This window comes from Poecile atricapillus, chromosome 27 (genome assembly GCF_030490865.1).
Source record: "Poecile atricapillus isolate bPoeAtr1 chromosome 27, bPoeAtr1.hap1, whole genome shotgun sequence".
Lineage (NCBI taxonomy): Eukaryota > Metazoa > Chordata > Aves > Passeriformes > Paridae > Poecile > Poecile atricapillus.
This window is the reverse complement of record NC_081275.1, coordinates 397,411-410,393: the sequence shown is the minus strand read 5'-3', so window position 1 is coordinate 410,393 and position 12,983 is coordinate 397,411. Positions and strand designations below refer to the sequence as shown.

General features: G+C 54.1%; 2 protein-coding genes across 4 annotated transcripts in view; one reads left to right on the top strand and one right to left on the bottom strand.

The window, feature by feature from the left end:
• The first annotated feature begins 1,024 nt into the window (after positions 1-1,024).
• Positions 1,025-9,433, top strand: LOC131588779 (parathyroid hormone/parathyroid hormone-related peptide receptor-like). Its single transcript, XM_058857756.1, has 13 exons — positions 1,025-1,162; positions 2,196-2,301; positions 2,698-2,808; positions 2,926-3,050; positions 3,225-3,319; positions 3,670-3,847; positions 4,207-4,360; positions 4,511-4,571; positions 5,113-5,179; positions 5,467-5,561; positions 5,827-5,968; positions 6,061-6,102; positions 6,352-9,433. Exons 1-13 carry the CDS (start codon positions 1,088-1,090, stop codon positions 6,664-6,666), a joined length of 1,566 nt encoding a protein of 521 aa, XP_058713739.1. The 5' UTR covers positions 1,025-1,087; the 3' UTR covers positions 6,667-9,433.
• The window catches only part of DDX42 (DEAD-box helicase 42), a 15,839-nt gene continuing 11,579 nt past the window's right edge, over positions 8,724-12,983 (bottom strand). For all 3 annotated transcript variants that reach the window (XM_058857705.1, XM_058857704.1, XM_058857706.1), the window contains 3 exons: positions 12,199-12,309; positions 11,620-11,721; positions 8,724-11,113 (listed from right to left, as the gene is read on the bottom strand). In XM_058857705.1, coding sequence (XP_058713688.1) covers positions 10,043-11,113; positions 11,620-11,721; positions 12,199-12,309 — 1,284 coding nt within the window. In that variant the 3' untranslated portion in view covers positions 8,724-10,042. The remainder of the gene's footprint in view (positions 11,114-11,619; positions 11,722-12,198; positions 12,310-12,983) is intronic.

Sequence of the window (12,983 nt, the reverse complement as noted above, 5' to 3'; positions counted from 1 at the left end):
CTGCTGTTCCAGGGATTTGGCACTGGGCTGTTGAATTCCAGCCTCATCCCACTAATCACAACCTGCCTGAGGAAAGAGGGCTCCCCTCTTGGTGCCCCATTTCCCAGGGGGATGTTCGGGCTGCTGGGGGTCACAAGGTGTTGGAACTGGCTGGGTGGTGGGAGCAAGCTCGGCATCAGCATGACCCTGAAAGGCAGGGGACAGCCCTGGGGCCATGCCAGGGGGATGCAGGTGACAAGGGATGGTGACAGCTGCAGTGGGACCAGTTCTGACCTGATGTCCAGTGGTGATGTGGGACCCCATCTGTGTGGCTGCTCCCTCCGCCCCCTGCCCCGGGATGGAGCCTCCAGCCCCTCTCCCGAGGAGACTGAATGCAGACGTGCCCTGAGGTCACTGTGGGTGCCTGGGAGAGCAGGACAGATCCCAGCCCCCAGAGAAGGAAGAGTTAAACTGGCATCTGCTGGAAAGACACCCCATCACAGGAGCATCAGCTCAAGGTGCTGCTCACGTGCTTGCACTCTCTGCCTCCCTGCCTCCACCTCACCAGGATTTTCCCCACCTTCCTCTGGCTCCTTGGGACCAGTCTGGGGCTAGAAGGGACTTAGGAGCATGGGGACAATGGGGGAATGCTGTCACAGCTGAAAAATGAGCCACCAGGCACTGAGAGAAGTTTCTGAAAAGAGAAGAGGAATCTGCCTTGAATGAAGAGGATTTTAGCACCTTGGGCTAAGCCAATAAACCTCTGCCATCCCCATCTGAACGGGAATTGTTTGCTCACGCTCCCGGAGCTGCTTAAAGCAGGCAAGACACAAAGAGAATAGGATCAAGCATGGTGGGGGGAGAAACCCCCCTGCCCGGAGAGCCTGTGAGGAGATCCCAATAGGGATCCCACAGGGACAGGGGACTCACCCAGCCCTGATCTCCCAGAGACGGGCTGTGCCCACTGCCACCTCACCTCAACGGGGTGAGCAGGAAGCCAGGAAGGTGCTCGCAGAAGATGATGTGTCCTGCTGAACACAGCAGCCCTCTCCAGCACTGGCAGCGGTTCTGGTCCCTGAAGACCCCATCCGAGTGACACAGTGGCACCATGGAGGCATCTGGCCCTGTGGCAGGTATCATGGTGACTCTCTGCTGCTGCCTCCTGAGCTCGGCGTGGGCTCTGGTAAGTCTGCGTGGCCCCGGGGCTGCTCCGGTCCCTCTCATGGCTTTAATGTTGTGCCACTGGCCCGGGCAGGGCTGCCTGTGCTCCCGACTCACGTCCTGCTCTGTGGAGCTGCTGGGCAGGAGAGAGCATCTCCACTCCTGCTAAAAGCTTTCCAACAGTCACTGAGGCACTGCAGTGTGATGGCTTTTCCATTTCTTGGACACATCCAGGGCGGGATTCAGTGCCTCAGAGGTGCTGGGGGAACAGAGCAGGCAGTGCAGAAGGGTTGGAGGGATGCGGTGAGGCAGAGCTGGGCACAGCCAGGGAGATTCCCACAGCCAGGCCCCCATCCTGCTGATGCACTCCCAGGATCCCACTCCTGCCCCACATCCCTGACCAGCCCCCCATTCACCCACCCAGATGCTGGTTTGGGGAGGAGTGTGGACAGGAGTTCTGGATCTCCTCTCTGGGGCCAGATTTGGCTGTGCTCACTGGAGGCAGTCTGGAGAGAGTGACCCCTCTGCATCCCAGCTCCTTTTCTCTTCCAAAGCTGTGTCCTCATCCTGGCTCTAAATTCCTTCAAGCACCTTACCCCAAAACACCATTTAGTGGTGTGATGGGGAGGCTGGAGGTGCCATGGGCTGCACTGTCTGCTCTGGGCACTGGGCAGTGGCTGCTTTGCTGAGCCCCAGCCAGGCACTTTACCCACGGGTTGCTGGACCTGGCCTGGAGAGCTCAGCATGGGCAACAGGGACACCCAGCACTGCTGGTGATGGGTGACAGGGAGCTGGGGCAGTAGCCCAACAGGCCACTGATTTCTGCACAAAACCATGAGCAGAAACGACCATGGAGAGGGTGGGAAGGGGCTTGGGGTCAGCATCAGCCTTGGGAGAGGGAAAAATGAGAACAGGAAGGCAGGAGATTTTTTCTTCCCTATGTTGTTGAATCTACCCAAAGCCACCCAAACCAGACTCTCCTGGAGAGGGCTGAGAGAGCACAGCCACACTATGACTTGAGCCAAGGGGTTGTCACCTGGGTTTTGTCTGGGCAGGTCGATCCCGATGATGTTCTCACAAAAGAAGAGCAGATCTATCTCCTGGTGGAGGCCAAGGAAAAGTGTCAGAGGGACATAAAGGCCCAGCTGGAGAAGATCAAAGGTGCTGTCCCTCCCCTGTGCTTGGGTCAGCCAGCCCTGGTTACACCATGGGGAATGCTGTCCTCTGTTGGGGCAGGATGGGGCTGAGGACACCCGGCTCCTGCGGGCTTCCAGAGCTTACGGCACCATCTGTGCCCTGGGTGCAGCCAGCACTGGCTCCAGCATTTTCCAGACAGCTCCATGTACACCACAAATGAGAGCTGTGGAGGGGTCTTGCCCAGCCTGGAAGAGGTGGGATGTGTCCCCTTCCCTGGTCCCCTGCAGCTTCTCCCTCTCTGCAGCCCCGGGGATCTGTGGCAGTGTTTTCCTCCCCCAGTCCAGCACACACCTGGGGAAGACAGAGATTATGCTGAGGGTTATGCTGGAGGTATGAGATGTGTCTTTGCTCTTTGGCCAGACCCCAGCTGCCCTCCGGAGTGGGACGGGATCATCTGCTGGCCAAGGGGCTCCCCCAGCCAGGAGGTGTCAGTGCCTTGCCCCGACTACATCTACGACTTCAACCACAAAGGCAAGTCTTGCACCTAGGCAGAAAGTGACCTCACCCTGGTGACAATCCATGGAGCAGGGACAGGTCTGGGCTTCCCGCAGCTCCTTCTGCTGCCACAGTGCTCGTTGCTGTTCCCAGGTCACGCCTACAGGTACTGCAGTGCCTATGGCACCTGGGCCATGGCTCTCAGCATCAACAAGACCTGGGCCAACTACACCGAGTGTGCCCTGCTCTTCTCCTCCGAGAGCCGGAGCCGCCAGAAGGTGACCCTGTTCGCCGAAGGTGCTGGGAAAGGGGTGTGGATGGGTCCAGGAGAGGATGAAGCAAAGGCTGGGAGAAGCGCTGGGGGCAGGGGGCTCTTCTCTCTCTGCTCCTCAAACCAGCCCTGCTCCCCCTGTGCTCTGGCAGGGTGGTGCAGCTCAGTCCTTCTCTTCCAGGAGGTGTTTGACCGCCTGCACCTCATGTACACCGTGGGCTATTCCATCTCCCTGGCCTCGCTCATTGTCGCTGTCTGCATCCTCTCCTACTTCAAGTAAGGAGAGGCCAAAGCCCCTCCTGTGTAGGAGAACCCTCCTCATCCCATTGCCCACACACATGAGCCCAGAGGACTCACACACATCGCCCCCAAAGGAATGGGAACAACCCCAGACCCAACACAAACATCAGCTGATTCCCCAAAGCCCCAAACACCCCCCCAGTGTGCCCAGTTCCTGATCTGCTCCACCTGATCTTGGCCAGTGTGGACACCCCGTTTGCTCTCAGATCTGGTTTCTGTGCCCAGACACCCCGGATCCCACTGAGACCCCTCCATTCCCTGAGCCCAAGTGTGATGAGCTGGTTGGGCAGCTGGGGCTTGGTTTGTGTCAAATCCCTTCTCCGCAGGCGCCTGCACTGCACACGGAACTACATCCACGTCCACCTCTTCACCTCCTTCATCTGCCGGGCCCTCAGCATCTTCGTGAAGGACATGGTGCTCTACTCAGGCACAGCACCCAGCGACACCAACAGGATGCGGGAGGACGATTTCAGGGGTCCCTTGCCAGGACAACAGGGCCACCTGGTGAGTGATGGATGGGGGGAAAGGGGCATTTAGGAGCCCTGATGCAATGGGATGTACCTGGGGTCCTCCCAGGCCAGGGCTGTGCTACCCAGGGGGAGGGGATGAAGGTCCACCTTTGGCTCTGCCTAGCTCCTCCCTGTCCTGCTGCCACACTAGAGACCAGAGCCACAGAATACCTTGGCCTGTGTACAGGGAATACCTGTCCTATGGGAAGGAAGATGCTGAAATATTCCAGGGAAGATGCAAGTCTCTACAAGAAGAACATGGGGCACAGCTGGGTTTTGGTGACCAGAAAGCAAAAGCCAACAGGTTTTGCTTTTGGGGACCAGCCTGACACGGGCCTCTCCCTGTACCCACAGGTTGGCTGCAAGGTGGTGGTGACTCTCTTCCTCTATTTTCTGGCCACCAACCACTACTGGATCCTGGTAGAAGGTCTCTACCTGCACAGCCTGATATTCATGGCCTTCCTCTCCAACAAGAACTACTTGTGGGTCCTCATCATCATCGGTTGGGGTGAGCACAGACCCCAGCCCCAGCTGGGAGCTGTGGCATTTGCCATGGCTGAGCCCAAGTGCCCAGGTCAGGGCAGTGGGATCCAGGAACTGGTTTGATCTGCAAAGGTGATGCTTCAGCCCTGCTCCTCACTCTGTCCCTGCCCTTCAGGTCTTCCTGCTGTGTTTGTGTCTGTCTGGGCCAGCGTCAGGGCCTCACTGGCGGATACACAGTATGTACACCCACCTTCACAGCGCCTGTGGGAGGGGAAGAGGGGCTGAAAATGCCAGCAAAGTATCTGTGGGCACCAGAGCTTTGTGGAAATGAGTTTTCCAAGAAGAACAACAGGAGGGAACACACATTCAAGGCTTGTTCATAGAATTATCAGTAATGCAGAGCAATAGTGGTTTTGTTCCACATTTGGGAGGACGGTGGATGCAGCATAAATTGATCAATAAACAGCACAGAGATGGATTCTAGAGGGCACATTCTGGAGTGAGGCATTTTAAAAGGAGAAAGCCACCATACAAACAGCACGAGTTTGGGATGAGGTGGCCAAGGAGCCCTCAGGAACATTAATGCTCCTTTAAACTTATGCTTTGCCCCACTGTGACAGTTACAAATGCTTGTAGCTACAGCTCAGGATTTACACAAAGCCCACCAAGGGGGTGAAGAGTGGGAGATGGGGGTGCTGGGGTGGTTGTGGGTACAGGGAACCATCTTTCCCAGTAGTGTCAGGTTTCTCCAAGGAGTTTCTTTACTGGTCTTCTCAGGTGCTGGGACCTCAGTGCAGGGAACATGAAGTGGATTTATCAGGTCCCCATCCTGGCTGCTGTTGTGGTAAGAATCCTGTGGATGAACCTCCCAATTCCCTTTGGGGGAAGAGGGTTGATAGAGACCAGAGCTGTTTGCTTGTGGTCACTGGAGTTTTGTCCCAGCCACTCTGACACCCAGGGAGAGCCCAGAGGGATCCAGGGGCTCTGGTCCCTCCTGCTCTGACCACAGCATCAACTGCCATGTCCCTGCCTGCACCTCACCCAGAAGTGCCTGTCTGTGTCCCCAAGGGCTCCTCGCGCAGACCCCAGGTGACAGTGGGCACCATCACCACCGTGGGTGTCTGTTGGCAGGTGAACTTCTTCCTCTTCCTCAACATCGTCCGGGTATTGGCCTCCAAGCTCTGGGAGACCACCACGGGCAAGCTGGATCTCCGGCAGCAGTACAGGCAAGTGCTGGCAGCCTCATGTCCTGCCTGCTCAGGCAGGATGGCTCTCAGAGGCTGTGGAGGAGGAGCAGAGGTGTGGGAAGGGCTGGAGGAGTGAGGAGGACTGACAGGACAGCGACAACCAGCTCTCCTGGCAGCTGTGCTGGATTGAAGCCTGGCTCTGGAGTTCCGAGCTCTTCCTGCTCCTGCCTCCAGCCTGGACACTGCAGGGGCCGGGGACTGCCCAACAGCTCCTGGGTGACGGCTCTGAGCTCTCTCCTTCCAGGAAGCTGCTCAAGTCCACGCTGGTGCTGATGCCGCTTTTTGGAGTCCACTACGTGGTGTTCATGGCCATGCCCTACACCGAGGTCTCCGGGCTCCTGTGGCAGATCCAGATGCATTATGAGATGCTCTTTAACTCCTCCCAGGTGTGTTGACATGGGACTGCTCCCAGCATGGAGGGATTTCCTTCAGGGAGGCTCAGTGACCTCAAACTCCACCTCTTTTGGTCTCTTGGCAGGGTTTCTTTGTGGCTTTTATCTACTGCTTTTGCAATGGGGAGGTAAGTGGGAAAAGTGAGGAGCTAAGCTCCCTGTTACAGCCCCTTTCAAGTCAGGGAACGCAAACTTGCAGCCCCAGGCTGTGATAACCAAAGCAAAAAGCTTGGATCCATTGCTCTCAAAAAGATTTGGAGGGAAAAAAGGGAAAGGAAAAAGGGAAAGGGAGGTAGGGGAAAAGGGAAGAGAAAAGGGCAAGGCGAGGCAAGGCTGGTTTGCTGTCTCTGGCACAGCAGCCCCCTCTGCTCTCTCAGGTGCAGGCCGAGATCAAGAAAGCTCATTTGCGGAGGCTCCAGGCGCTGGACTTGGGGCAGCGGGCGCGCCCCGGGAGCTCCCAGAGCTGCAGCACGAGCCTGGCGGGCCGGGGAGCGGGGGGCACCCGGGGGCTGCTGCTCCCGGCCCGGCCGCGCCTGCCCGGGTACATCCCCAGCTCCGGCACCTCGGACCAGCTCCTGCCCTGCCCCGCCCAGGAACTGAGCCAGAAACCCCGGGGGGAAAACGTGGTGGATCTGACAGGCCTGGCTCAGTGTCACCCCAAGCCCAACAAGGAGCTGGAGACGATGCTGTGAAGCGGAGGGTGGATTTCCCACCTGGGCACGCAGATGTGCTGGAACGATGCTGATCTCACGCTTCGGGCTCTGCTTACATTTTAATGGAGAGCCAGGGCTGGGACAGCAGCTGGAACAACCCGGCTCCCTTTCCGTCAGAGCCGGACCACTGCTCTCGCTCCTCCTCCCCCTGGCCCAAAAACAAGCCATAAAACCTCATTCTCCTCCACGTGCAAGCGACTGATGTGATCTCTGCTTGCAAAGCCTCCAGTCTTCACCAGGAAACACCTCCGTGCTCTCTCCTATCCGCCCAAGTAGGAGGTGACTTCTCCACAGTTAAAGCCCATCCCATGAGCCCCATCCTGCCTCGGGCTTCCCTACCCAGCACCAGCTCCGGTCCAGCCTGAGGAGCACAGAGTGCCCGTGGAGCTGCTCTGCAGATCGTGATGGAGTGAACACCAACACTCAACCACAAACTGGAGCGGGAGGCATTGGGACAGGGTGGGATGAAGGAGGCAGGACAAACTTTACGGCTGGGAAGGGTGCAGGAAATACCTGGATCCCCAACATTTCATCCATTAACACAAAGGCCCCTGCATGCAACAGTCGTGGCCCTGTCATCTCATTGCAGGCTAAGAAGTGAATAAAGAGAGTTTGTCTGGCTTGTTTCCATCCTTGTATTCCACCACGGACCCAGCAGCTGGTGGCTGGAGAGCAGCAGTGCAGGAAAGGCTGGAACCCTGTCCCTGCTCCAGCCAGGTCTGCTCTCCCTCTGCCCCCTGCCACAGACAGGAGCCCCAGCAGCCCCTGCCCTGCTCCTGCACTGCCCAGCTGCTCCTCGCCTGAGGGAGAAGGCATTCCCGAGGAGCTGTGGAGATGGCAGATAAATTAAACAGCATCTTGGTGGTAGCACAGAGCATCTTCTTCCTACACAACCCTCAAGGCAGCAATTTCATGCTAAAGACATGAAAGGACCAGGTAAATAATTGTGTGCATTCCTCTATCTTCCAGTGAAAAACTACAGTGCAAAGCGAGCCATAGGGAGCTGGAGGGACAGACAGCCAGGAGCCAGGAAGGGAAGAGCTCCAGAATTCACATTTTTAAAATCATCTTTGTCTCTTTGGAAGACAGCAGCACAGCTGCCACTCCAGGGCCAGATGCCCTCTCAGAGCAGCTGGAATGCTGCTCACACTGCTCCCTTGTTCCGAGGGGATGGAACCAAGCCTGCCACAGACCTCGCACAGGCCCGCAAGCTGACATTTGTGGCTCCCTGTCACTGATCAATATTTAATCACTCTCTTCCCAAGAGGCTCCTGGTAGATGGGAGAGGGGTGAGGAATTTCAATAATCCCACAAGGAGCAGAAAGAAGTGTTAACAAGAAGGGGAGAACCCCCAGCAGATGCCTCAGACGGGGCTGGTTCCCAGTGGCAGCAAGCTGGGACCCAGGAAGGGAGGGAGCAGATGGCAGCTCAGGCTATGGGGCTATTTTTACATTTTGTTTTGAAACTCCAATCTTTAATTGCAGTGATGAACCTTCAGGGTGAGAAAGGGAATACAACACTTGCAAAGCCCTGCCCTGAAACACCCTCGTCTTCACACCAAATGTGCAGAGCTCGAACCAGGGCAACGAGTCCTGCCCAGACTGTGGGGATGGAATTCTGGAAACCATTTTAAAAACACTCTAGCAGATCAGAGCTGGTTTCTGAGGGGGACCAATAATCACCTGGTGTCTGAACTGTAGCCACTTCAGGTGTCAGTCAGATCTTGGGACTATTGCCAAGTTCTCTTTCCAGGTCTGCCCATGACCCCACAAAAAACTGGGATGAGTCACCTGTCCTGGGCTGTATCCTTTCCTCTTACAAAGCAGAGGAAAATCTATTCCCCAGGAGGCCTTGAAGCTAAAGCAGGGTTTGTGAAACATTTTGGGGTGAAAGATGCTAAGAAGAACCACAAGAAGTATTTTATCAACTACAATCCACAACTTCTGGTGAGAGAGAGACAGATCTCCAGACCATCAGTTCTCCATTCACACATCAGGGCAGCCAGGATGTGGAGAATAAAAAGCACATGCTGTATATTTTTGTACCAGTAATAAAACATTTACTAGAGCAAGCAGAAAGTAAATGCACAGCTGATAAAGAAAACATCACAATGTCACAAAACCCTGACAGCTTCTGGTACATCTTCCAGTGGAAACGAGCCAGCGGTGGGTGCTGACATGTCCCAACTGAAAAGTTCTTCCCTACCTTGTGGCAAAAAAAAAATAAAAGTTAAAAAATGGGAATACACACAACGAGTTAAAAATGAGCAAGCAAGATTTTACAGATTTACTACATGTGTCCCAAACAGGGCCAGATTTGAGCTGTTTCTTTTCATTAATTGTTTCCTGGGTTCTCCCTAAAGGCTTCTGAGCAACAGATCCCTGAATTTCTGAATCTTCTTTTAGCCACACTTCCTGGGGGGCTCCAGCCTCTGATTGTTGTGTATCTACATTGTTTTCCCTTTTTTGTTTTTAATTTGAAAGCACTCAACCCTCTCAGAACAGAGGGTGCATAGGCACAGCAGAGACACAGGTTTGCTATGCAGGCTTCCACCAGAATGTGGGATGTTAGAAAACAGGAGGTTCTTCATAAGAAATAAAATATCTGGGCAATGGGATTGGAATTGAAGTACTGACCACAAACAAGCCAGGGAGTCCAACCTACACTACAACTGAATTTGTGGTTTGGTGGGATGGAGAAGAATCCCTTGAACAGCTACACACACACACACACATACACACACACACACACACACACACAAACAAAAACCAAAAAACAAAATAAAAAACCAAACCACCAAAAACCAACTTGCTCTGCCCCACCCTCACCAAAGCAAATTAATATATTCCTAGTTGATGGGGAAAGAGGTAAGGGGTAACCTGGAGGCCAAATTATTTGGGGACAGTATGTTAAAAGGAGGTGGGGGAAGAACTCACCATACTGACCAAACTGCTGCAAGATTAATGTCTAACAGGTCCTGAGCATCTCTAGGTGGACTGGACTGGTTTGTAAATGTGAACGCTGGTTAAGAAAAGACTAATTTATATTTCTATGGACAACAGTTTCTTAACGTTCCAAGGATGTGGAACAGCTTTTTTGTCAAGAAGATCTGTTTAAATCCAGCAGAGTCACTCAAGCACTGAATGTTTCAAAGCAGAACCCAGGGAGCTTTATCAAAATGATTTCTTTCACTAAGTGTTGTGTACATTTCATTTGGGTGCATCTGTCCGAGGATGAACTTGCTTGGGGGTTCTCATGGTTTCCTTCTCCGGCCCCAGCTGCTCAACCAGTTACTAAAATCCCTGGAAAAAGACAACACTATCTGCAGAGATTCCAGGCTGTGAACCCCCAGCTTTTAACTGTCCCACCGGCTCTTCTTCCGTTTTGGGGGCTCTGGGACAGCAAAACCATCTGTCTTGTTGTCTCGGCTGTTGGCCTCTCTCCTGTTCTCTCCGTTCCTGCTCTCGCTGTTCCTACCCTCGCTGTTCCTGCTGTCACCGTTGTTGCGGTTGCTGCCCGGCAGGTCACTGAAGTGCCGGCCCTCGCCGTGGCGCTGGACGTCACCGTGCCGGGAGGGGTCACTGTGCCGGCTGCCGCCGCCGCTGTCGCGCTGGGCATCACCGTAACGCTGGGGATCGTTGTAGCGCTGGGGATCACCATAACGCTGGGGATCACCATAACGCTGGGGATCGTTGTGGCGCTGGCCATCACCATAACGCTGGGCATCACCGTAACGCTGGGCATCACCGTAACGCTGGCCATCACCATAACGCTGCGTATCATTGTAGCGCTGCGTATCATTGTAACGCTGGGGATCATTGTAGCGCTGGGGATCATTGTAGCGCTGGGGATCATTGTAGCGCTGGGGATCGTTGTAACGCTGGGCATCGTTGTAACGCTGGGGATCACTGTGGCGCTGGGCATCGCCGTAACGCTGGGCATCGCCGTAACGCTGGGCATCGCCGTAACGCTGGGCATCGTTGTAGCGACCAGCGCCCTCCCCTCGGCCAGCGCCCTCCCCTCGGCCAGCGCCCTCCCCTCGGCCAGCGCCCTCCCCTCGGCCAGCGCCCTCCCCGCGCCGCGGGGCCTCGCTGTGCCGGCTGTTCCGGGTGTCGTTGTACCGTTCTCTGACGATGCCACCGCTGCCCTCGCGACTGCTGGTGCCGGCGTTTGCGCTGTTGAAGGCCGGCGCTCCCGCGCTGGGGAAGGTGGGGCTGCCGCTCAGGCTGCCCGTGCTGGGGAAACCCGGGACTCCCTTTGCTGCCGCTGCCGCGGGGCTCTCGGCACTGGCGGCGCTTTGCTGCGCTGAACTCGTCGGGACGGAGTTCAGGCTCCCGGCGCTGGTCCAGCCACTGGCACCAGCAGCAGAGCTCCCAGTCTTTTGGTTATTTAAACTTGCAGCAACAAAGTGACTCTTGTACTGGGACTGCAGGAAAGGAGAGACAAAAGAGAGCAGGTTTGGCTCTGTGCTGCCCCACAGAACACAGTCATCCTGCCTTCACAAGTCTGCCTCGGATTTTGGGGAGAGTTCCTAGAAAAAGTCAGTCTTGCAGTGATTACCTTCCTGCTGTGCTTATGGACACACAGTAACAGGCACCTCCCACCAGACAACACCGACAGGGGAATTTATACATTGTGGGGTTCATTTTTACACTGAAGAGAAAGAGCTTCTGTTTCCCCTTTTGACTGCAACTATACTACTGCTGCTATGCAACCTCAACAGAATCAAGCCCAGGTGCAGAATCCAAAAGGAAAAAGAGCAAAGAGGCAGCAAAATGTGTTCAGTCCAGCCTGCACCTAATTCCACCACTTGGGACCGCAATGCTGAGTGTGCTCCAAGTGACACGGCCACAACCACCACGCTCAACTTCCCTGAAATAACAGGGCTGCTGCATTTTCAGGGGAGAAAAGGAGTCCAAGCATGGAACCGACCTGGAAAGCTGCTTTCATTGCTGTCAGCCTGTCCCCCATGGCCCCTGTGGATGGCTTGTAGGCCTCGTAGTTGCTCATCACACTGTTGTTGTTTCCACGGTCCTGCGCAAAAATACAAAGAGCAACTGCGGAGGTTTATCCCACACAGACACACCCAGTTCAACCACTGCCCACATCTGTCCTGTCCCTGTACTCAGGAAATACATCCAGATTTCTGGAGGGTCCTGAGCAGTGGAGCAGTTTGCTCCATTTTTATTTCTGCCAGGAATCAGCCTGGAAATGGCTTTTGAAGCAATCTATTGGCATTTATTTTACAGTGACAGTGTATTTTATGAGGAATCTCCAAACCTTCTGGATCACTTTAGCTCTAAAAAAAAGCAGCTCTTGACAACAGCAGAACAGCACAGGAGACTTTCACCTGAGATAAACAATCCTAACTCTGAAAGATGCTGAGCTATGAGAACTTTTAAAGCAGATGCTGTAATCCAGTACCAAGATTTTTTTAAATGAAAGAGTAATCAATACTAAGTGAAAAAGTTCCAAGAATCTGTGAACAACCTCTTCAGCATCTCTACTTACAGTATTTTCTGAACCCAGCCCGGGGCGTTCACGGTATCCCAAGCCACCACCACCAATATTCAGCTTCTTGCCCTTCCCTCCTTTAAATCGGGATTTCCGGAACCACGGATTCTGTAACAGAAGGACAAATGTTTCTCAGCACAGGGAATAAAAAGCTTCACAAACACATGTAATGAGGCTGAGAAAAAAGGGATACTAAGCATTTCAAAAGACAAACATAAATACTGTTTTCCATTCAACCACACAGCTGCTGTAGGCCGTGGTGTCATGTGGGTCTGATGCTTTGGGTTACAAATGCTTTCTATGAAAAGTAATTTTACACCTTCAACTCTCATTCAAGTTAAGGTTTTGGGGGTTTGCATTCTAATAAACCCGAGCTGCTTGTTAATGTATCCACAGGCCTGCTAGTCCATCTCTGAATCTGGGAGTTGCCAAAAAGGCTGGACTCTCCTGCAGCTATACAGGCAGCAAAAGACAAGAAATTAAAGACTTGATAAGTTCAGTGGCACAAGTGCAATTGCTGCAGCTACCTGTCACACCTATATATAGCAAAGTGCCAGAGAGCACTGCCAACCAGATGGAATGATCAAGCAACAACCCCTTCACAGAGGAAATGTCCCTGTAATTGTTTTCTAGTTTAGCTTTCAAGTAAGCTGCATCTGCCAGGTGCCTGCTATAAATCTGACTGTAAAGAGACACTGGAATGCTCTGCTGGCATCAGCAGATTACAGCTCCTAATTTCCTAGGCAGTGCCTGGCCCCAAAATAGATCACATACTGTGTTCC

Bases quoted from the DNA above. Each gene is read 5' to 3' on its own strand.
- LOC131588779 (XM_058857756.1), top strand. From the start codon at position 1,088: ATGGAGGCATCTGGCCCTGTGGCAGGTATCATGGTGACTCTCTGCTGC. The intron at 3,848-4,206 runs GTGAGTGATGGA...CTGTACCCACAG, and splicing joins CAGGACAACAGGGCCACCTG to GTTGGCTGCAAGGTGGTGGT. The intron at 4,572-5,112 runs GTATGTACACCC...TGGTCTTCTCAG, and splicing joins GCCTCACTGGCGGATACACA to GTGCTGGGACCTCAGTGCAG.